This window comes from Acipenser ruthenus, chromosome 6, assembly GCF_902713425.1.
Source record: "Acipenser ruthenus chromosome 6, fAciRut3.2 maternal haplotype, whole genome shotgun sequence".
In the NCBI taxonomy this organism is placed as follows: Eukaryota; Metazoa; Chordata; class Actinopteri; order Acipenseriformes; family Acipenseridae; genus Acipenser; species Acipenser ruthenus.
Genome location: NC_081194.1, coordinates 54,463,286 through 54,489,271, shown reverse-complemented (window position 1 = coordinate 54,489,271; position 25,986 = coordinate 54,463,286). Strand labels below are relative to the sequence as shown.

Here is a 25,986-nt window from a genome sequence, read left to right as displayed (position 1 = left end):
GTAGTAGTAGTAGTATCATCATTATCATCATTATTATTTCGATGTTTCCAGTACTTCGAAGCACGCTTGTCCAATCTAGCCATTATATCAATTGAATTTGCATTGGCAAACTCTCTGAACTATGGCCATGTCATCAGTGACTTTGCATCACAAAAGTACATTTGTAGGCTCTAGTTTTTGTTTCTATTGGTCCATTCAATTAGACATTTACAAAGATTTTGAACCCCCTTTTTTTTTCTTTTGCTGACTGCAAGTTCTGGGGGAGGAGGTGCTGGATTTATATCTCACACAGTGTATCATCAAAGATCGGCACAGCTCTGTCCCAGATAACTAATTTTATCAGTTGTTTATGTACCTGTTGGGATCTCTGTTATGACTTTATTAAGCTCTGTACTCAAGCCAGTTAATCCTGATCGTGCGCACGCACAAACGTGATGAAAATGCTTGTGTTCGGGGTTTCCATGTGTTCAAGGGAAATAGCATTTACGTCTTAAGGATTGATATAAGCCGAGTTGTTGGTGTTTCTTGTTTGCCGGCGTGTGGTGCTGAAATGGAAGTAACTAATATTATTACTCCCATTAAATATCGAACGTGTTTTATATTACCTCATTATTGACAGCAGTAATATTATTACACTAACACGTTAGTTAAGTAACGAGTTACCCCAATTCCACATATCCACAGGAAGGAACTGTTTTTTTTTTTTTTTTTAATTAGCTCATAGTTTTTTAATGGCCTAAATACAGACAGTATTATACAGTATATGAAAAACCTAATGTTAAGGTTTGGTCATAATATCTTGGACTTTTTGAGCAACCACAACAGTGGTCTAACACCTGCTCTAATGCTGTGGAGCACATTCAGGCCTTGTCTTATTTGGATTTAAGTTTTTCATACAGACAAGTATTGTTCAACAAGATGCTGTTGCATATCACCAATGCCATTTCTCTTAAAAAAAAAAAAAATATATATATATATATATATATATATATATATATATTTTTATATATATATTGTGGTTGATTCTCTCGATCAATTCTTCGATGCTCTCCATTTCTAGGGTCGTAGGGGCGCCCACACACTCTGCCACCATATGTAAACGATTGCGCCACACACAGGTTCGTTCCCCTTTAAAATTACGACCCAATATACAGAAGTGGAGTTTAAGCGCGGTTGCGCTAAATTTTAATAAACACAAAAACAAACAGCAACAAAATAAACACCTAACTCCTCTTGGAGCGCTAACTAAACAGGATTTTTCCCTTACTAATATGCAGGACGACTAAACCGTTTACCTGCCGCACACACAAAAACCACGCTGGCTTAACACAGTACTTACTCCCACGACTGCTCGGAAGCAGAGCACCTCATCTGCCTCCTTCTACTCCGCAGCCGTCCCGTGCAGACTGGCTGCACGTCTTACCCTGCCCCAGGTCCCACTTCCCAATTACCACCCAGGTGCAGGGGATAATTAAACAATAAAACAGTTAAACTAAACAAGTGACAGAAAAGCAAAACCATTAAACAATACAAAAGGTGCATTTTTTTTCTCTTCAGGGAGGCTTTAACCCCCTCCCTGCTGTCTCACATTCCCGCTGCTGTTACAATATATACTATGCAAAAAAGTGTTGGATTACAGCGTTAAATGCAATTGAGGTTATAAAGAAATTCCTAAGAAATTTGAACACATCAACTTTAGTCTCAAAATCATTAATTTTGGAAGTAGGGACAAATGTTAACCCCTTATATAAAATGCTTAATTGTAAAGGAGACAGAATCTTACTTGACAGGTTAAACACATTCATTTTGTTGGTATGGACCCATGTCATGGGTCTCATTCCTGGAATGTTTCTTTTTTTTGCCCTGTCGGGTGCGTTTCTTCCCCAAGATCAACCTCGGCGTCGAAATCCATTGTGGTCTTTTACTCTTTGTAAAAAAAAAAAAAAAAAAAAAAAAAAAAAGTCATGCACTGCAGAAGATCCACTGTCTGTGGAAAGGAGGTCTGACAAGCTGGAGTTTAAAAAAGAAAAACATGGTTCACAGATCAGGTAGAGGTGTATATTTATTCACTGTACCATTATCAATTTTGATAACTCTACAAGACACTTTGCAAAGATGACCAGTCAGCCTTGGTGTGTGTGTGTGTGTGTGTGTGTGTGTGTGTGTGTGTGTGTCTTAAGGTTATTAAATAAACAATTAAAATATCTGTAAACTTGTTACAAATGAACCTAGTACTACATACACAAGCTACCAAAATAGGACTCCCATGATGCAGTCGTTTTTACAGTTCTCCCAGTAGTTTTTACAGGTTTCCCTGTTAGCCTAGAAAAAGTGTATGGTTGGTCTAATTTAAGCTCACATCATTAAATAACTGCTATGCAGTGTCTTCAAATACAGAAAACCCCAGTGTTTAAATGCAGTTCTACTGTATGTGGAATGGTCTAGCCCATCTGTCTTGAACTTGGGAGTTGGCACACAGATGCTGTACAAGACTTGTTATTATCTCCACTCTTGACTGGCATAACATCCATATGCTGCTATTTTTAGTGGTTCAAACAGCTCGACATTATCATCCAATTAAAATTCCCTTGTTTTCCATCTGTTTTCTGCAGGTGACCTTTTCCCCCTGTGAGACTTTGCCCAGTACTGCTGTGCATTCTTTATATCCAACACCATTTTACAACCCAGCTGAATCATTAGGAAAACAAGTTTAGATTTTCTAATTGTGACTATGCATATGTGCAGCCTGTGACACTGGTTTCTCTTTTACATAACCAAGAGCTTAACATGCTTTCCCTTGATCCATTTCAGAAACAAATTGAATTTGAAGTTGTGGATTCAAATTTTCAATTTGTCATTTTGGGGCGGGGGCGGGGGCGGGGGGGGGGGGGTTGTGTTTTTTTTTTTTTTTTTTTTAACCAAGCGAAGGCACACCAAATGTCATTAAGATTTGGAAGCCCTGGCCATTTCTGATTGTTGCTTGCACATATAGAGGTGTGGCAGCTTTTTACATTTTCATCTTGTTAGTAATTTGTTGCACTTTTTCCTGCAGTGTGACACCTCTGATTTGTATTTCCACTTCAACAAGCTCTGGTGGGAATGCAGGATCCTCAATCTTGTAATGTCATGATGACATGCTTCCCTTTATGGGACAATACAGTGAAGATTTAAAACATACTCCCCACTGAGGTACTGATTAAGTCTCATTGTACTGCACTCGCATGTTGTGAATAGTTGTTCAATCTTGTTGTTTGTTCTTCAGATGAGGCCTGTCATTGTTCTTAAAATTATAATGGAAAAATACTCCCAAACAACCCAATGTAGCTTCTGCTGAGGTGTACGAATAAAATTGCAATACAATTGTTTAAAGTCAGCAGTTCAGGTTTTGAAGAAAAAAAAAACTGTTTTATTCAGAGCAGTTGTATGACCCAGAATACTGTAAGGAGGGACTCGTCTGTTTGTGTCGGTTTTTTCCCCAAGGAAATCTTACACAAATTTTCTGAACAAAAATGTTTTTGTTTTTTTTTAAGTAACTGGAATAAAAATTGTTTCTGGGCAGTCAGTAATTGTAAATCAATGATATTGCACAACTATACATTGTCCCTTAATTGTACCTCCCTTTACCATAAATTGACATTTTTAAATATTAATACAATATATATATATTTGTGTAATTACATTTTGCAATAATCCTAGGAGTATTTTATATGTTAAATACTCTGTTGTGTTATGAAGTTGTGTTGCTACCTGATGTGGTTCAACCTAGGATTATAATTTTGGTGTGTATTTTCAAAAACTAGACTCTACAATGACTGTAAATACTACAGTATTTGGAATACAGTCTGCCTTCTGTAATTGTGGAGTTTGTGGTTTTGAGCTTAATCACTTTGCATTTTCTAATTAAGCTTCCTCCAATTTACACTGCTAAGAAATAAATAATAATAATAATACACTGCAGATTTATGGCTTCGATTACTATTGTAATGAGTAGACTTGGTGAGAATTACTGGACAACTGGACATCATGAGTTAATGGGGAACAAATTGTGTTTTCACATGTGTCTAGTTGAGATGTGCTTATCTGGGGTATTAATTAATTTCCCATTTAGCACTGCTTTGTAGCTTGGTTCTAAATGTACATAGTGTCTGAAGATGGTGGAGATTTAGGCCAGTGTTTTCTCGCTGCATGAACTTAATCAAACTGTAATTCGTAAGAAACTACTAGAATAAAGTTAAGGACGAGGTAGATCAATTCAAGCTTTTTTTTTTATTTTATTTTATTTGTATTTTTTTTGTACAGCCACCCAGTGTAATGACTCGACTAGTGCATTAATGAAATAAAGCTACCCTAAATTCATTTTGTTTTAAATGAGAATGTATTTTTGATGTAAACTATTGTCCCAGGAAAGCAGATGAATAAACCCAGTCAAGGTTATGCACTGTATGCCATGCACTGTAAAAATATAAATAAATAATGATTCTTTAATGTATATTCAGTTTCAGACTGCAGCACTTTACATTTGCAGCTGGGAAACCTGTTCTGCTTGAGTAGAATTAATGAAAAACAACATGCATTCTTCTTAAAAAGCCTTGTTCTAGCCCTTAAGGCATCAGTTATTATGAGAAATATTGCTTTACAGACTGAGTGCATCTGAGTTTAGGCTTAGCAAGAGGTTTTAAATCTTATCAAGAAGCTCTTCAAGTCCACTTTAATAGTAAACATTATTGTGGCATGCCTCGAGTTAGCCTTGTGGTGAAACACTGCTCTGTGCCTCTTGCATGTCTTGTTTTTTAACATTATATTATATTTAGGGGTCTACTTAAATCGCAGAGAATTTACATTTTTTTTGCGGGTAGGTTATGGAATAAAATTGGGATTTCGTGACCTGTTTAAACATTAACTAAACCTAAGTAGGGGCTCCCGAGTGGCGCATCCAGTAAAGGCGCTCCTCGCAGGATGTGCCCTATAGCCTGGAGATCGCTGGTTCGAATCCAGGCTATGTCACAGCTGACCGTGACCGAGAGTTCCTAGGGGGCGGCGCACAATTGGCTGAGCGCTGCCCGGGTAGGGAGGGCTTAGGTCGGCAGGGGAATCCACGGCTCACCGCGCATCAGCGACCCCTGTGGCCGATAGGGCGCCTGTGGCTCTGCAGCGGAGCCGCCAGATCTGTGTTGTCCTCCGGCACTATAGGTCTTGTAGCATTGCTGTGGATCTGCAGTGCGAAAAATGACGGCTTGGAAGGAGCACGTTTCGGAGGACGCGTGTTTCAGCCTCCGTTTCCTGAGTCGGCGGGGGGGTTGCGAGCGGTGAGCCGGGGATACAGATAATAATTGGGCATGCTAAATTGGGGTGAAAACCGGGGTAAAAATAATTGGCGACGACTAAATTTATAAAAAAAAAAAAAATAAAAAAAAAAAAATTAAAAAAAAAAAAAAAAAAAAACTAAACCTAAGTAGATAATGTTTCAGAGCACTATAAAAGCCTAAGAATCGTGTGTAGCGATCAGCAGGGGTGCTTAGGTGTACTTGCTTCTGTACTAAAACGGAGTGCTGTCATTTGTTAAAGGCAAGCATGCAACAACCCCCAGCAATTGCTGCCGACATTATCTGTCTGTGTGTTGTGAAGACTCGCCCATACATTGAGACTGCACATTTTGCATCCCCTGAATTGGTTGGAAGTGTAAAGCAACGCTTTGCCAAGTTATACAGATGTGGAAATCGATTAGAAACAGTACCAAAACTCGGTTACCCTCACAGGCATCTGGCATTGTTTAATAAAGGCCATATATGCAGCATGTTTGTTGTGATGTTGTTTGTCCCATCCAGGAACTAATGTTATTAGTACCAAATCAAAAGAAAGAAAACATGCCTTTTCATGTCTAAAATTCTAACGGTGTTTTAAAAAAGTAAGCAGCAGGTTGTTTAAACTGAGGTGGCTGTGCTAGATCGTGCCTTTAGTACTGATTTAACTTGGCTACAGCTGACCGGAATACTTTGTGTCTGTGCGACTTTCAAGTTGTTTTTCTGAAAGCTGTTATTTGTTATACGTTCTGTTTAGCAGCCTCTGTAGTAGCCTTTCCTTTAATGTGTGATTCTGAAGCTAAATAGCGATCAATTGTATTTTTCCAAAGTCACAAAATGTGCAAAACCATTTACCTCCATCTGCATGTAAAGTTTCTTTGGAAAATGTCTTGACACGATCCTCAGCCGAAATATACTTTGCTTTTTTTGCTTTGTCGTCCATTTTTGGTATTTTACCTCCAATGCTGAAAACTAGATTTTAGCAACCTCAATCAAAATAACAATGCAACACTGACTTTGTCCCACCTCCTACTCAGGGCTGGATTAAGTTTAATGGGGGCCCGTGGCTGTTATCGTTTTGAGGGCCCTCTTTGTATATTAATTTGCTTCCCTTTACTGTTTTACTATCACCATGCTTGATTAACATTAATGTCAAATTATTCAGTCTTAGCTGATCCATATTTTACCTGATTCGATGTTTGAATTAGCGCCAGTTTTGAAAATGAGCATTGGCCACAGCGTTAGTCGCTGGCAATTTGAAATACAAAATGAGAAATGCAAACTGCAGACTTTTGTCGTAAAAGCAAGTTATCTGGAAATGCGTTGTCTCTTACCAATATGTACGTGTATAATAGGTTCATATATATGCAGTCAAAAAATGTTCAGCAAATAATACAAGGATAGTACACGGCGCTATTATTATTTATGTGGGGGTCCAAATGAGGCAGGCTGTGTTTTAAGACAACCCAAAAACTTCATGGAAACCTGGTTTAAGAAAGCTGTACGATATCAGTAAGTCGCACAAGACCAAATTGGAACTCGGGCACAGACATAGCCTCCCGTATTTTAATACGGAAACCCGAAACTACTACCAAAATAGAGTGAGAAAAAGGTGAGACTTATTTCTGTTTTTCCATGGATTTCCCCACTGTAATCCATATAAACCTAGGTCGTTTCCTCCTGTTGATTTCTCTCCAATGTATATTCCGAAGTACTGGTACCTTTGCATACATTTGTTGGTATTTTATTAAAATAGCATGTTCAGCGTCGCTCTTATACTTCCTAGGTGCTGCTTTGTCAGATATTTACAGGTTCTGATCTGCGTCAGGTTTGTGCCACAGCACACCTGATAAAAGTGGCATGTGACTTGATCGCAGGTCAAGTCATATGATCAGGCAGTCCCTGCTCCTCCAACGCAATACGACTTGGTAAAACAGACATGCAACTTATTCATTTTTTAAATATTATGTTATAAATTATATATAATTTTGGGACCCCTCAGAATCTGAGGCCTTGGGCTGCAGCCCTTAAAGCCCATGTGTTAATCCGGCCCTGCTCCTACTGTACGGTACAGGTCACAGAAAAGCCAGTACAGATGCATTGATTGAACTAGTCAATGTTGATTAAAACCTGTTGTCACTGTGAACAGTGAACAAGAAAGCTTTGGGGTATTTCTTTTAAATGGCATTTGTCTACGAATTGTTGTTTTTTTGTTTGTTGCCTAAGTGCAATGCACACAGGATTGCAAAGGAATAAAAAAAAAAATACATCGTTTGTGTCGCTTGCGGTGTGCAGTAGTTTTATTTTTTTCTCTCTCTGTATTAAACCAGTATGCATTGGCCCCTAAAAGAGGTGAATTCTGTGGTGACCCCTCAATTTCCTGATTTCCGCAAAATCCCGAATTAGGTAGACCCCTAATTATAACTGCCATTTAGTTTTTATAGTTTCATGTAAAGGGCCTGAAGAGTCATTCTGTGTCAAATGTTTTTGCAAAGGAAACATAAACCTTTAGATATATAGCTTATCGCAAGGTTGATTTACTGGCTGTCTGGCTGATCACTAATTATCTGTGAACCAGAGAGTTGATGCGTTCACGTGCAACAGGCTTGTATACAGAATCCTACTTGGTCTTAATATGGTTGTGAAGGCTCACCCACACGCACCAGAATAAAAAATATTTATTGAGTTAAAGGTACTGCTAAGCCTGACCCTTCAGCAGGTAGCTGAAGCCATTCTCCAAAGAACAATAATGTATTTCAGCAGCTGGCTGTATCAACAGTATAGGACAGCCTGCAACAGATAAAGAAGAGGGCATGTTTAGAGTTGATTTGTCATGGAATTAACCTGCAACATTTTACACCAATTTTGTGTTTGATGTCGTTCACATTATAGTCCATGGTACATCAGCTGTTTATGGTCTGTAAACAGCTGAAATGAAATGCACATACCGTTCTGTTCATTGTCAGATGTCATGAACATGCATGGTGTGCATATCCTGTAGAACGTGTCATTATTTCAGTACAGCTCATTTGCCATTGTTTCACAAGCACCACTTAGAGATTTATAACATGATCGAAATGCCCTAAACTTGCATCATTCTCTTAAATCATTCTGAAGGTCCATTTCTGGGCAAGTAATTGAGATCCTTATCTGTAATGTGTGAATGTCTTTAAAAATGAGGAAAATGTTTGCAATTTCATGAACTCAACAAAAAGCTTATGGCTGCAGTGTTCCATCTTTGTCAGCTGAGCTCCAGTATTCCAGGACACGTTGTTCTCATAATACAGCTTTCCGGCTACAAGCAGCCAATGGGAGACAGTATGTGCACCCTCTCTGCTATCTCCAGGTAAACTTTATTAATATGACTAGTTGGCAAATCTTCTACTTTCTCAGATCTCTGTCTGTTAACCAGCCTACTAATTCATAAGCATGACATACTGTACATCACGAAAGCCGTAAGATTTATTTCCTGTGATTGCCACCTCCAAAGAGCTTGCACAGCTTGGGACAGGAGCAGAACAAGACTACAAACTGACCTGCAAATGAAAATACATTTGGAATGCATGATGCAGTATATTTCATCATCGGCAACCACTGACAAACCTTGTTTCGCTCGAAAAAAGTTAAATTACTTCTTGACAACAGACAATAAGCGCGAATATGGATTTTCCTAATTGAAATTTAAAATACAAGCAAAAAGCCATATGATCTTCAACAGAAGAAAATGGAAAACTGTGATAATGTTGCTAGGGGTAGATTATATGTACATCACATACTTAAGAAACTTCAGGTATTCTGATTGATTGTTACTGATGCATTTCTCACACACACTGAATATGTAATGTGCATCATTATCCAGGCTATGAATGTAAGATAGATAGACAGACGGAGAGAATGAACGATTGGAGCCCTAGAGGTACAGGCCTGGCATGAAATATACATTGAATATGACAGTAACTTTTTTTTTTTTTTTTTTTTTTTAAATCACTTATGAATGTGTATTAAAATGAGTGAATCTGGTGAAGATTTGAGGAATCTGTCGTAACGGGATGGTACATTCTCAGGATTGTTGAGTTATTAACTCTGGAGTAGGTGGTTCAATCTAATTGAATAATGTTAGTATAGTTGTCGAAGCAGGGGCGCCGGAGCTGGGGGGGCCAAGGGGACCATGGCCCCCTCACTTCTTGACAAAAGAAATGTGCAGAAAAAAGGCACTTCTATAGCACCCATTGTTTTGTTGCAGTCCTACTCTGTGTTCTACATAAACAAAGCGCTGATCTGGCGTGTGTCACCAACCATGATGTTTTTTGGAAAGATGTGAAACTGTACAATTTAGTGTTAATGTTGAATTGTTTATTCAAGTGGCATTGTAAAGCCTGTATAATGCAGTTAGGTTGTGCTTCTGTCTGTAACAACCAGCTGTGTCTGTATCTGAACAGCACAGTAAATTGTTTCAGAAGCAAAGCAATACTCCAAGGAACTCTTCAGGCGTTCTCAAAACATTTCAATAAAGGTTTTGGGAAAATTCATTTTGGTTGATGGCTCTTATCTGGGGAAAACATTTACCTCCTCAGTGTTTAGGGCAGCAGTGTGGAGTAGTGGTTAGGGCTTTGGACTCTTGACCGGAGGGTTGTGGGTTCAGTCCCCAGTGGGGGACACTGCTGTTGTACCCTTGAGCAAGGTACTTTACCTAGATTGCTCCAGTAAAAACCCAACTGTATAAATGGGTAATTGTATGTAAAAATAATGTGATATCTGTATAATGTGAAATAATGTATAATGTGATATCTTGTAAGTCGCCCTGGATAAGGACGTCTGCTAAGAAATAAATAATAATAATAATAACTGTTGGATAACATGGAAAGAAGTTTGAATGCTGTATAAGATACACGTGTTTGCAGGTTTGTACACTCTGTTAGTTTTAAAAGGAGATTATCAGAGGATGTATATTAACTGGTAAATGAGAGATTGAAAGATTTCATTTAATTGCACTGACGACGACCGTCTGACGGATGGAATGAACACAATCACACATTGCTGGAGGAACCGATGCGCTCAAGAGATAACATAGGCTAAGCACAAAAGATCAAAGAGCCACACCAAGGTAAAACCATCTTAGGCAACATAAAGAACCAAAGAGCCACACCAAGATAACACCATCTTAGGAAGTGTGAGCCAGAACCAGTTTTCTTTACAACACGTACACGAGACCCTCCACAAGGTGCCCGGGGTGATTGAACCCACAAAGAGAAGGAAGGAGAGGGGCTGAGGTCAGTGGCTTCTTAATCAGCTCAGCTCAGCTCACTTCTCGCTTTCCTTCAGACTGGTATTAGAGACATGTCGATCGAAGAGTCCTGGAGGATCAAACCTACACTATTGCATTATATTATTTTGTTTTGTTTTGTTTTGAACTTAAGTTTTGCTCTGTGCAGTTTGCATATGAAAGTGTGATCTGTACGGTTTTGCTTTGAGCGTTCTCTTTTTGTTTCTGGAATTAAACTGCATGTATATTTAATAAAATAAACTAATATCTGAAGAAAAGGACTCTCTGCATTTCTTTGCATCTAGTTCCCATTAAAAAACAACTACCCGCTACTTAAAAAAAAAAAAATATATATATATATATATATATATATATATATATATATATATATATATATATATACTTCAAGAACTATAGTGCCAATAAGTGTATGTTCTGATATAGTTTGCAGTTTTGTCTTTTTTATTTTGTTGACAAAAATAATATTTCTTGTATTATGCTATGGCTTAATTGTGTAATCTGGCTATTGATTTTACAGTTTTACTTCATGAGATGTTTGGTCGAAATAAAAGTGCATTCTTAAAATGTAATTTTCATTTATTCCTGAAAAACGTTGCTACCCTCTCACCCCCGGACCTTAGCCCCGCCACTTTTGGAAAGTCTCCATTGTTGTCGAAGTGGGAGCCAGTGCTGTCGCTCCAAGTCCACCTGCCTCTTCTTACTTAATTAGAGCCTTACTCCTCTGCATTACTGTGTGTCAATCACTGAACAACTACAGGTAGTTACTGATTCTCTTTAATAGCCTACTTATGTGTTTTTTGTTCTTCATATAAACCTTTTAAAACTGCCAATCTTTCTGTATTGTGACCTGTGCTCTTGTATTATGTTTAACATGATGCAAAAGGATTTTGGGGAAACAAACCGATTTTGCTTATAGACCGTATTTTTAAAACAGGAAGCAGATGCAAAAGTGTTGGTGCCCGAAACTGGGAACATGTGTTCAACATAACTATTATCTATGCACCTGTTTCCTGAGTATAAGGACTAGATATATAATATTATGGTACTGGGCATAGGGTGGGTAAGGCCTTTTCACCAGCATTTTTGACTAAACACGTTTTTTTGTGAATTTGTGTTACACAGAATGTCAGTTTTCCCTAACATTAAAACATGAGGCAATTCATATGGCAAGTGAAAATAATGTATAGCTTTTACTTAGTGGTGGGCAACAATATGAACATTTGTGCACATATTCCCATATCGATAATATAAAAACATAAAATAACATAATTGCAATGTCAAACGTGTGTGTATGTAATATGGCAAACCCTTTTATAGAGTTTTTTTTTGTTGTTATTACCTTTAGACACCAGTACTGGGACATTAGGATCACACAGCTAACAAGCTTCAATTTTAATAATAATAACACAAAAAATAACACAAATCAGTATAGGCTAAAATTGCTGTCTATGAGCTCATTATGATTTATTGTAAGACCAGGTTTACCAGCATTGCAAACTTATTAATGTAATACTTCAGCAGTTCTGCTTTCTTTTTTCTTTCTTCAGACAATTAGACTTTGTATATTGATGAGGTTGTTGGAGAGTGAACTTGCATTGCTCTTGCAGACAGCAGAATTTAGACTTAAATAAATAAGTAAATAAACAAATAAGTCGGTGGCATTAATCCTGTCATGGCTATAAATGTAGTTATTATTATTATTTATTATTATTTATTATTATTTATTATTATTATTATTATTATTATTATTATTATTTTGTTTATTTAGCAGACGCCTTTATCCAAGGCGACTTACAGAGACTAGGGTGTGTGAACTATGCATCAGCTGCAGAGTCACTTACAATTACATCTCACCCAAAAAGAAAAAGGAGCACAAGGAGATTAAGTGACTTGCTCAGGGTCACACAGTGGCTGAGGTGGAATTTGAACCGGGGACCTCCTAGTTACAAGCCCTTTTCTTTAACACACAACCTGTATACAACACATATATTATCCTTATGTGGGCAGCAGTGTGGAGTAGTGGTTAGGGCTCTGGACTCTTGACCGGAGGGTTGTGGGTTCAATCCCCAGTGGGGGACACTGCTGTTGTACCCTTGAGCAAGGTACTTTACCTCGATTGCTCCAGTAAAAACCCAACTGTATAAATGGGTAATTGTATGTAAAAATAATGTGATATATGTATAATGTATAATAATGTATAATGTGATATCTTGTAACAATTGTAAGTCGCCCTGGATAAGGGCGTCTGCTAAGAAATAAATAATAATAATAATAATAATAATAATAATTATATTATGAAGACCATGACAGTAAATGCTGATTTGTAAATCCTCATGACTGTCGATAGTATTGATGGTGGAGCAGTTTCGTCCTTAATTTCAATTTCCACCCTGTATGGTACCTATGTCTCTCCTGGAATAGAGGATTACTTTTTTGCTTGGAAAAATTCAGCTGTTCAGGTTGGCGTGCAGAATTGTTAAAGCAGTTGTCAGTCTTGAGATGCTTTTATTGTGGATAAAATGGGACGAACAAAGTTGGTCCTTCCTCTCCTGAGCTTTGTTCCATCCCTGTTCTGAATTGTTTAATTGAACCAATTAAACATGCATCCAGACCCTGTAGTAGTTAATTGTATAACTACCTGTTAAACCTGGATTTGACTGGCCCTCAAGGATACCTTTGCACTACAGTCTTAACTAAAAGAGAGTTCCCCTTGCATGACTAAGTGGTGGCTTATGTCTCCCTGGAATAACCGCACACTGTATCATGGCCCTATTTTTTACCTCCAAATACTTTACCAGGATCCATTGTTACTTCCCTCACATCATCAACACATCTTGCTGTGTTTGCAAGTCCAAGACAAATTTGTGTCCAAAAAGTTCTGACCACTGATTTAATATCTCCAGAGATTACATAACACCTGTCAATTGGAGATGAGATTGCCTGAGTTCATCAAGACTTGTATCTCTAGTGGTAAGAAATAGGGCCATGACACAGTGTGCAGTTATTCCAAGGAGACTCCTGCCACCACTGATCATTGTCATGCAAGGTGGGGGGGGGGGGGGGGCTCTGCTTTTGCGCAGATTGTAGCGGGATGCTCCAAGGAATGGGTATCTTTTGTTTCTTCAATCTCATCCTCAATCTGGGTGAAATATTCCTGTCCTGTCTACTGGGAGCTCCAGTAGTATGATGCGAATCAAGCAATACATCTTGTTTAGTGTCATGTCTAGTCCTATCTGTTAGTGTAATGCAAAAAGGGTTTGCTAACTCGTTTTATTCTGACAGCTGCAGAAACATTCCCAGGTTTAAAGTATTATAGATTCCTTACTTTTTTTCTTTGTTTGTTTAAAAAAAAAAAAAAAATGGTCCTTTTGTAAACCATACATGCTGAATTTGGAGGCGCAACACATCTGTACATAATGATTGATTGATTGCCACGTATGCATAATTCAGATTCAAAACTGTTCATTAGAACATCTCAAGTTGCATTGTGTTTTTTGGAGGTGTAATGATTTTTATATTTTACAGTGCTACACTCTCGAAGATTGCTTGCAAAGAGCTTGAATATTTGTACTTGAAATGCATATACAGTATACCAAAAATGTTAGTTATGATGTTCTTTCCCTGAGCCAGCAAGATGGTATAAGAAACAACAGCATTATTTGCACATAACTCTGAAAGGCTTATAGAAAAACAATATACCGTTAAATTGAACATTACTTCACAAAAGCATTTGGCATAAAAGCCTAGGGCTTCAGCTTCAAACTGCAGGACCCAGCTGCAGTCATACTACATCCCAGCTGGGCTATACAGTTCTTTTATTTATATATATATATATATATATATATATATATATATTAGAGCGGTGCTCATATTTGATCCTGTATATATACCTAGTTTTATCTTTTTATTTAGCATTTTTCACCAGCACCAGATCTGGCACACTTAAGATCAAACTTTAATAAAATTTCAAATATTCATGGATTGTTTTGGGTATTCTTGAAGGATTAGATGGGATTGCCAAATGAGAAATGACAGTGACATAATGACCACATCTACACTTTAACTAAAATGTGTTGAACTTCAGAATAACACCACAAAATAGAAAATACAAAAAAGCTTTGGATATTAATGCAAGTGCCCCAATTGAGTGTATATATTTGGGTTTTATTTATTGATTTGAATGGTGGTGGTATTAAGTCCCAGTTTGGATCAATTGAATTAACCCAATACCTGTAGCACAAATAGGTATGTGGAGATCAACAGCTTACATTTCAGAAGACAGGGAGTCTGATGTTTTTTTCCTCTTATTGCATTTTAATAGGTATTCAGGAAGAAAGCAGTTGAACTAGGAGAGAAGCTGTTGCCAGCCTTCAATACCCCCACTGGAATCCCCTGGGCCCTGCTTAATATTAAGAGGTAAGAACATGTAGCACTGTTAATCAAGCCACTGTCTGCTGCATTTACCATTCACTCAAACTCTAGTACTTTGCTGGATATCAATGTCATTGTTAGGTCAACAGTAAAAATGAGTTCATTTTTTTTTTTTTTTTTAGTACATTTTGGTTGTGAATAAAAAATAAACCGCTGTAATATGACCTAATATGACAGTTATGTGAAGTAAAACAAAAAAAAAAAAAAAACCTTCAGATTTTAAAATATGTAATTACTTATAGGGCTTTGTTTTAAATACGAGCAGTACATTTATGAATAGATGTTTAGTAGATAACATCCTGTACCATAGGGAAAGGTTGGGCTTTTTAATATAATTGTGGACTGTAGTTTTCCTTCCTTGAAAAACCAAAAAAAAAATCTTCCATGGGAGCCCTTGGAAACGTAATGAGTTTATGTAATGTTCATAATCTTGGAATGAGATTGCGCTTGCACACCATTAGGCTCACATGCCTGAATAAAATAATTACATTTTAATTATGTGCACAATATGCCTCAGCAAGTTACTAAAGTTATAAAATAACATTTTGAAATCGGTTGGCAAAAGGAAATAATGAATTTTGTTATTAATATTATTATTTATTGTGAGAGAAATGACATGAGTTTTGAGTTGATAGGTGTATGAAAAAAACAGCATGGATAAAGTCTCCTTTTGTTTACTGTAACATAAGTGGTATAGCAGCTGGCCTTGAGGCAGCGACAGGTAGCTGTGAGAAGACAGGCAGGAGGATAGAGAGAAAAAAAAAAGAAAGTTATTTGAGGAAAAGGAGAGGCGGACGGATAAATGCTGGAGGAACAGACAATGGAAAGGCAAGAAGAGAGGCTAAGAAAAAAAGGGAAAGGTGTTTCAGCTGTGGCTCTTTAGTGTAGATTACCTAGATACATTCTACCTCCTCTTCTCATATTTTCTAATAGTTCTTACGCATTTCCAGTTTGGTTGTAAGCCCTGTATAATCACAACATCCTGCTTTACACACCTCCGCACAGTTAGAGCGAAGGTCCAGGGGGTATACTTCTGTCCGTCTAAACGCTGTTGTGTAGCTTAGCATTTAGTTGTCGCTTAATGGCAATAAATACACCAAAATAATGTATTTATTGCCATTATACAGGGCTTGTATATTCATAAACCTGTTCCCGTCTCTCTGAATCTGTCTGAGCAAGCAGGTAGAACAGATGAATCAATCAAAATGCTGAAGAGGAGTCAGGATCCAACGAAATGTTTCTGATTGAACAAGTTGAATTGAAGCAGCTGATGTTGTGAATTCAGAAGACATTTTGACAGGAAGACCTGATGTGAAACGGAAATAATTGGTCAAAACTGATTTTATAACCAGGGATATGTTAATAAAAATATAAAAACGATTGTGTTAAAAAAAAGATATTGCAGGTACATTTACAACAAAGCAGGAAGCTAGGGAAAGTAATGTGTTGTGTTTTAAACCCTACAGCCTATTCAGTAACACTGTGTGCTGCAGGATTTATTTGTGGAGAATTTGTGTGCAACATTAGTGAAATTATAGAATGCATAGGTTGCTTAACAATGATTTGCTGCATTTTACATTTTAAAATCTTACATCTCCATGGCAGAATGGAGCAAGGTAAAGCTAAGGAAATGTTCATGTTCTTGTTCGTGTTTTTCTAGAACAATGGAGTATTGGAACAGTGTTTTGCTAAGTGTGCAGTACACTCAGAAATCAACTCCTGACTTCTAATAAACAACTAGTATCACCTAGTATCCTTCAGTGAAATACAAAGCATGACATGGTAAACAGTAAACTGCAGGCAACTCTTTTGTTAATGAAAGCTGCACAGTTTTGCTTAAGGCATGTTAAGTTTTGAACACAGCGGTAGCAGCTGTTGCTGTTGCTGTGCTGAGATAAATATCACTGTCGGTGCTGAAAAAAATGATAGCTGGAAGAAAATCTTCAGGTCCTGACTGCATCCATCGTGCACGTGTGTGCAACTGTTCTGCAGCCCTGGAGGACAGCAGATATTTCATCATTTTCAGATAGGAAAATCTTACTCATAACATTATGCAGATGGTACAAAAAGCTAATTTAACTAAGTAGCCTAATATTATCCCCAGAGCAGAAGGTTGAGAGTTATTTAATCTAAAATTGAGCTTGGGTGTGGTTTTTTAAACAATAAAAATGCAATAATTTCAGTAAAAATGCAGCAGGTGGATTGCAACAGCTGGTCGAACTGGTGGTGCATTCAGAGGGTTGCACTTGTACGTTCTCAAAGCAGTTGTTTCTATTAAGTAAAATAAAGTCTGGGAGTTTAGTCCAATTACACTACAATCTCTGTGCTCATATTGTGTTTCAAACATTATGTAGTAGTGTATACCCACTTCCCCAACAGTGTTGTTGTAAACAAAGTCTAAACATAATTGGAATTAACCTGCAATCCAGTAATAATACACCCACTTTATCCCCTTCTTTAACAAACTACTGTATCATACATTATTTGTTAATTGTGGTTTCATTTTAATTAACTTTTTTCTAAATACAATTTGGTAGATCTGCAAACAATATACCATGTAGTGTATTGAAACCAATGTAGTTTAGTTTATACCACCTACCTTATATAATACATTGTGTTGCTTACCATTAAGGTTAATTAGCAGTCTACTGACAATACTTGTACAGGCAGTATTTTGGGGAAACTGTGTACTGCACTGCACAAAATTGTGTTGGCCATCACCCTTAGAACAGTCTCCAGCCTCTTTTGTTAGGTGACACTATATGTTTTCTAAGATTGGAAATGAGTATCTATCAAATGCAGCTCAAAAAAGAAAATAACACTGACCCACTTTTAATACGGAGTTCATCTGTGCCAGTTTACCACTGGGAAGACATCAAGTTAATGCAACTGACTTAGAATGTTTGTAGGCAGTGAATTGAAATATGTTCGTTAAGTATTCAATTATTAATTTTTTTGATAACCAGAAAAGCAAATATTATTCTAGCCATGACTGTACTGAAACCCCTTATGTTGTAGTGGGGTTCCAAAGAATCATGTTCTGATAGTTATATGAAACCGTCCGTCCCTGTGAAACCATGCCTCCCCTAACTAAAGGTAGAGCATTGTTGTTATTCACTCGCTCGTTTAGTAAGGAGTTGATGATGATGAATATGTATTCCCCAGGTATTATACGTGCAATATGCATGCCCCAGTCTTTTCTTTTTATATATAAAATTGTAATAACCACTTTAATACAGGGGGAGTGTCAATAATATCCTACATATAAGAAAAGGGGAATAATTGGACATAGCCTATAATGATTCCTGGGGAGAGGAAACGGCGTGGTGGGGTATGTACGTGCTAGTAAACTCAAATGTTTGAGTTATTTTGCGTATCCTTGTCTTTGTTATCATTATTTTGAGAAGGCATCATATTCAGAGAGAGCATGTGTCTCGCTGTCTCATCATAAGGTCTGTGATTTATTTAAGAGTTTGTAAATGCATATAAAATTGTGTTTACCAATAAACTGATGTTTTGGTGAGCGAAACGGTAATAGGCTACACAACACTGTATAAAACTGTGTCGCTGTTTCAATTGTGTGTTTTTCATAGTGAAGTCAGTTAAATGTTTATCATTTTCCATAGCATCATATTAACACAATTTGAACAGTTTTTATGTGTTGTCATAACTTGTACAGGGAGGCACCCTTTTATGGGAGGAGCTATAACAGATTTTAAAAAGTACAAACGCTTGCACAGTTCATGCAGGGAGGCATGGTTCTGTGAAACTGTGGCATATCTTGACAGTGAGATAAATTACTAAATAGAATAAATAATTAAACAATAAAAAATCATGTAAAGATTACAGTAAATTTTGTTGTATTTTGAGCGCTGCAGATTCATTTAATGTAAGTTTAGTCATGTAATGTCTTTTTTATTTATTTATTTCGATTCCATCGTTTTGAATAGTATTATGTATTGGCAGCTACTAGTTGGCTAATTGCCTGATGAATCATTAATTAGCTCCTCATAATGGTTGTATTAAACAAAACAAGTATAAGACAAATAACTATCAACTAACTTTCTTCTTGAAGTCATGGAAAGTACTTGCCTTGATTTCAATTGTCAATAAAGTGTGTGAACTGTGTTTCACTGATGTTTTAAGCAGCACAGTAACTTGCTCATTTCATACTGTAATTTGAAGAAAAGTTGCAGAGGGACCAAAGCTGTTTATAAAGTAAGTCATGTAGCTCAAGAATAGGACAGCTCACGATAAAGGCCTTTTCACAAATTTGAGTCTGCGGCATGTAATTAGTTCTGTGCTACAGGAGGATGTGCAGTGCTTTAGAATTGTATTCTGTAGGTAATGTCTTTTTTATTTTGTTTTCATACATTCAATTAAGTCCTGTGTTACAGGTAATAGACGGTATACTCTTATTCCTTGAAAAAAATAGATTGTACAATCACTGCAAAATAACCTTGACCCATTTGTAAGTCTTTATTCCGAACTAGAGAGCAACTCATAATGCTTTCATGTACTGTACTAAAGCCTTTTCCCAGCCACATCAATCAGCACACCAATTAATTAAAACCCACAGTGTGCAGAACGGGAGGCTGCTTGTACTGCACTTGACAGGAAACACTTGTTTGAAAAAACGATTACTGGTAATTGACCAGCAGACACAAGGAAATCCAAAGGATCCAGCTCAGCTCTGTGTAGCTTGTTATTTGAGAGGCTTCAAATTAAATGAAGTCCTTTAGATAATCACTTGAAATAAAGGTATCTCCAAAACCCCTTACCGACTTTAATGTAGCAAATTAATAAATGCTAGCCACAAATTTAGTGTTCTGTAATTTCTGTGCTTTTGAAAATGCTGGTATAGTTCCAGTTATGTTTGCAGTGTAATAGATACAGAAATGTCAATACAAGCCTGAGGTACTGTACACAGTATTTCAGATTTAATAAACAGTCCCGAACATAAAGAATTCTGTTGCATCGGAAGATGGCTTGAAACGGACTGCACCAGGTCATAATACTGTAAGAAGAATGGATTTGTTTTAAATGAGTTCTGTACATATTCAGATAAGTGAAAAATGAGGTACATATGTCATTTCTTTTTTAATTAGGAGAGCAAAACGGTTCACTCCAACCCCCTCCACAATTATTTTGACACAGATGAGTTATTATGGCTTAAAGCCATCATTGAAGCAGCATGTTGGTCTGTGTGAATTGACTATATTGGCACAGAGCATATATATTTTACGGCACAGACCCGTCTTAACAGCCTGTGTGAAGAGCTTTGCTGCCATTAAGCACTATAGTGGGTGTGGAGGATTAAAAGGCAGCATCCCACATGACTATACCAGGTGTACAGCTATGGCCAAATGTTTTGCATCACCCTGTAGAATTAACTCATTTTGCTTCATAAAGTCGAATGGAGCATGCTGAATAATATTATGTTAACATATTTAGTTAAATACCGCTTTGTAGTTTTCCATATACTTAATGAAAAGCTGATAATTGAAAAATGTGACATTTCGAAATCTAACTTGAAATACTGTACTACTATTATGGCTTCCCGTAAACTTTTGCAATATCATTTTGTAGTGTCTTTGATTACATGATGTTAAATTAAAAGATCTAAATCATGTTCTTTTTTTTTTTTTGTCTCAATCCTATTAACAATATTGTATCGCCGCTTCCTATTAAACTGTGAGACCTACATTGTGCCTGAAGCTCCTGCAAGTGTGTGTGTGTGTGCGTGTAGATCACATTCACTTTTTAAATTGACTAGTTTTTATGTTTAAATTGTATCCTGTTACCTGTGGTAGGTAGGCTGCTATCACTGGGTGCATTTAATTTCAAAATCACAAAACCAGTCCATTCTAATTCTTCAGAAAGGCAGTAAACCCTTTGTGTCTCCATTGGGATGACTTGTAGCAAATCTGTCCTTGGAGGACTCAAATAAGTCCAAGTAAGCTTGGGTGATTTAATGCAGTTGGCTGGCAATCAAGGGGCAAGAAAGTATGACTTATTTCCTAATATATCGCACACTGTCATGTTTACAATTTATTGTATTAATTTATTTATTTAGTTTTTAATAAATAAATTTGACCCAGTTTGACCCAAGTTATTCTATAAAGATGCATGTGTGTTTTAGTAATTTATGACACTCATTTAATTACTGCAAGTGCATTATCTATTCAGTAGCTCTGGTACAGCTTTGTGGGTATGAAAGAACAGCACCTGTAAAGTGGAACACATTTTTTAAAAATTTGCATTTTTATAGGTGGTTCATTTCCATGAAGGTTTAGCCTTCATCTGAAATTGCAGTTCTATTGTTAGTCTGTGTTAATCCAACAGTTTGTACTGCAAAGAGATTGTATTGAATTAATTCAATCTACATTGTTACTATACATTTCAAAGTAACATCATCCAGTTTAAATGTTTCACCTATTAAATGGGAAGTCACATTTGAGCTTTTTAAGATGCATTTTAAGTGCACAATATATCAGGTTGCATTTGCAGATATACTTTGAGATCTGGGTTTGCCAGTAGTTAACTGTGCATGTTCTGACTGCTGCACTGCAGGTATTCGACGTGCAAAATGACGCTGCAATGTGGGAGAAATCACAAATAATGCAGCGGAAAACCATTTCAGAGATTTATTCTTTTGTTCAGAAAACTTCTGTGGATTCTTGACCTTTTTACCAAAGTAACCTGTTTCATCTAATTTAGTTCACTTCTCATGAATTTGGCTGGTGTTAAGCCCCGAATTGGATTTTGTAAACATTTTCTCTTTGGCTATGGGGAGGCTTGCTGTATTATACCCTGTGGAGTGTGCTGCTTTTTTCACATCATGCAGATGCATGGGTGCTGCAAGAGGGTTCAGACAGTCTTGTTTAATCTCTGGAATTCAATTGGTGGTTGGTCCCGGTTTGGGGTATTGAAAGGATTGTGCTTATTGGGTGAAACAAAGTGAATTCTTGACCTCACTTAAACATACTTTTCCAGATCTTAATGAGATTTCCCCTTGACATTTAATTTCATAGCTTTACTATAAACCCATTTTGTACATTGACAGAAACACAGAACTCTCACTTTGCAGGTCTGCTTGCTCTTTGTAATATGCTTGAAAACATTGCCCAGTAAATATGTTGAAACACAGCTGTCTTTGCAAACAACCTACTTTCCCAGTGTATGTAATTGTTCTTAATATTTTATCTTCCGGTACCTTTGTGAATATCATACCCTGATGAATATCATCATATCCTGGAAACCATCTGTAAAGGTTTTCCAGGTTTAATCTTTTTTATTTAAAAAAAAAAAAGTCAGTAAATAAGTCATGCCACTCTAATGGTATCAGATATTAAGCAACTTAATTTACAGTGAGGAATTGAAAAATGTGTGATGTGATTGGAGCCAAAAGATGGATAGCCTATAAAAGGAAGAAGAATATTACTTGCTGAAATCCAATTTAAATTTTTAATTTGTGTCACAATCCTGAAAAGGCAGTGGTGTTCTGACTGTATCTTGTGTCAGTGCATATGATAACTGAGGATTCCATTTTAATAATAAAAGATGTGTGTCTATAAGGTGGCCACTTGTCCACCCAGAAATGTTGAAGATTCAATTCAGTGGAGACATTTTTTGGCAATTGGTAGGCATCATATTAAACTAGATTAATGGTAAACGGCCATCACAGGGATGAAATGTATGGATACACACATGGGTCAAACTTAATCATTTTGCCAACATCTGCAATTTGGACTTCTTTTTCCCCTAGTGGCAGTATTCTGCACTGCAATATCATTGTCATGGTCTACAGTACCTCCGTTTTATTCTTTAGTCTTACCAAGGCCTCTGATTCCATCCTGTCACGTTTACCTTTTCAGGGGATTACTTCAACAAAAAAAATGACGCCAATCAGCAAATCTTGTACAGTAGACTCCCATTAATCCGTGTTTCAATAATTAAAGTATATTTCAATCTCTGTCAACTTCAAATGTTCATCCAACTCTTTCTCCGGTGATCAGTCGGGGCTAAGTTAGAGATTTGTTTACAAGTACTTTTAGGATTTTGGCCGTCTTACGTTGCAGACTCTCACACCAAGGCTAGAGTAGTTATCTTGTATCAGATTTTCCGAAAACTGTATCTCTGTGCAAGCCGGTTGCAGGCTGCGTCTTCAGATTGTCAAAGTTCAGAGACTTGTTTGTGTTTTGTGTCAAGAGCCTTGGGTTTTGTGTCGGGAGCGCTGTTTGAAAGTTGCACCTGTGTTTTTGTAATTCTCTCTTCACCCCGATTGGATAGTTTGTTTATTTTGGGCTGTGCCGGAGTCCACGTGGGGTGTTTCCCATTGGTTGTTCTCTTTCCGAGGCGTCCCAGTGTTCTCAATTGGTCCACTGTTTCACTCCCTGTCGTCTGGATTTATGAGGTGTCCTGTCCTCTCTCAGTAGTGTCAAGGCATTCAAAACCATCTGGTTTTACCTTTTGAAAGACACCACCGGCGCCACAGGATTTATTCTGCGCTGGTGAAGATCAACCACTTGTCCAGTATTTAGTTTATGACTCTCTTTAAAAGCATTCTTTGTCAGTGGGGAGTTTGTGACAAGAAACCAAGTTGACACAGAGAATGGCTTAGGACCCCCCCCCCCCCCCCGTATATAAAAAATCTCTTAATTTCATAAACATGATGATATTATGACCCAGTTGTTGTTGATTCATTTTTACAGAAGAAAAGCTGTTTACGCCAGCAGTTAAAGACAAATGCAAGCCTGAAATCAAATTAAAACATCAAGTACTGGTAATACAGAATTACTTCAATCAATAAGTAATTACTACCAGTATTTTTTGGCAAATGTGAAAATCTATAATCTTGAAGTTGTGTGTTAATTAATATTGCAAATACCTGACCTTGCATAATGTATCAGTGTTTTTTTAATGTTAATAATTAATTAATTTAGTCTTACAATGTTCTTTTTATTGAGAGATATATATATATATATATAAAAGAACATAATAAAGTTTACAAACGAGAGGAGGCCATTCAGCCCATCTTGCTCGTTTGGTTGTTAGTAGCTTATTGATCCCAGAATCTCATCAAGCAGCTTCTTGAAGGATCCCAGGGTGTCAGCTTCGACAACATTACTGGGGAGTTGGTTCCAGACTCCCACAATTCTCTGTGTAAAAAAGTGCCTCCTATTTTCTGTTTTGAATCCTCCTTTATCTAATCTCCATTTGTGACCCCTGGTCCTTGTTTCTTTTTTCAGGTCAAAAAAGTCCCCTGGGTCGACATTGTTTATACCTTTTTAGGATTTTGAATGCTTGAATCAGATCACCGCGTAGTCTTCGTTGTTCAAGACTGAATAGATTCAATTCTGTTAGCCTATCTGCATACAACATGCCTTTTAAACCCAGGATAATTCTGGTAGCTCTTCTTTGCACACTTTCTAAAGCAGCAATATCCTATATATATATATATATATATCCAACTGGAACAAAAAGATATAGCATTCATTTATATCAAATAAATTCATTTATATCAAATAAGACTACATTTTGTCACAGACTAGGCAACAATGAATATTTGTGAGGTAATAAACGGTATAACAAAAATTGGGACATTCATAATGAAAGGCTGAGAGTGGTCCTCTGTAAGGCGTTGTTGTTGTTGTTGTTATTATTATTATTATTATTATTATTATTATTATTATTATTATTATTATTATTATTATTATTATTATTATTATTTATTTCTTAGCAGACACCCTTATCCAGGGTGACTTACAATTGTTACAAGATATCACATTATTTTTACATACAATTACCCATTTATACAGTTGGGTTTTTACTGGAGCAATCTAGGTAAAGTACCTTGCTCAAGGGTACAGCAGCAGTGTCCCCCACCTGGGATTGAACCCACGACCCTCCGAGTGTTTTGGGGTTTTTTTGCCCAGCAGCTCACACACAGTACATCTTGCTGTCTCGATAAACAAGCCACTGATACTTTATCTCTCATTCAAAACTATAAGAACGTATTTTTCGTTTGCGTTTTTGTGCATTACTACTGCTTGCAACTGCTTCGGTCACTGTAGTACTCGTAGTCAGAAGTAGATGGCTGAGATGCAGATGAGCAATCTTCTTCATGAGAATCCCCTGAAGATGCTGACTGCTTAGCAAAAAACTTGCTTTCTGTGTACACTCTGCACTAGGTATTCATTTTTATGCTTTGAAAAATCTGTAAGGGTATCCCTGTTAAACTAGTGCAGAAAATCACAAAAGCACAATGTTTAATTAGTAGACTGCAAAAATGAAATGCATGTTAAAAGTAGGATCGGGGATGAACAATTCACGTAATTTGTCAGCTCTGTTTGAAATAAAATGAAAGAGACCAGATTAGGCTCAGGCAAGATATGAAGGCAAAAGCAAAGATTGTTTTGCAATTAACAGCTTTTTCTGAGATTTTAATTATGAAACAGAATCAGCTAAATTTGTCACCTAATTAAAAATAAAATCCGAAAACTTCAAGCCCTACTTGTGTGTGTTCGCATTTACTTTTTTCCAAAATACTTGCTTTATTTCTTAGCAATATGGACCTCTGTTAATATGGGGCATAATACTATTTTAAAATAAAATACAGTGCATGGTGGGATACTATCATATTAATTTACAAAGTTCATTGCACTGCTAGGAAATGTAGCCAAACTATTCTAATAGCAGTGTGTGTGCGCATTACGCCAAATAAACATGAAACGGTAGTTCAGTGTGGCCGGTAAAGTTTGAGGTAGATTAATTGCAAACGTAATACCTATCCACAAAAAGGGAGACAAAACCAAACCAGGTAACTACAGATCAATGAGCTTGACTTCTATTATATGTAAACTTATGGAAACTATTATAAGATCCAAAATGGAAAATTACCTATATGGTAACAGTATCCTGGGAGACAGTCAGTATGGTTTTAGGAAAGGGAGATCGTGTCTAACTAAC

General features: G+C 36.9%; 1 protein-coding gene across 1 annotated transcript in view; it reads left to right on the top strand.

The window, feature by feature from the left end:
* Positions 1–25,986, top strand: part of LOC117411293 (mannosyl-oligosaccharide 1,2-alpha-mannosidase IA) — a 151,980-nt gene that overhangs the window by 99,413 nt on the left and 26,581 nt on the right. The window contains exon 5 of the mRNA XM_034018575.3: positions 14,906–15,000. Within this exon, the coding sequence (XP_033874466.3) occupies positions 14,906–15,000 (95 nt within the window). The remainder of the gene's footprint in view (positions 1–14,905; positions 15,001–25,986) is intronic.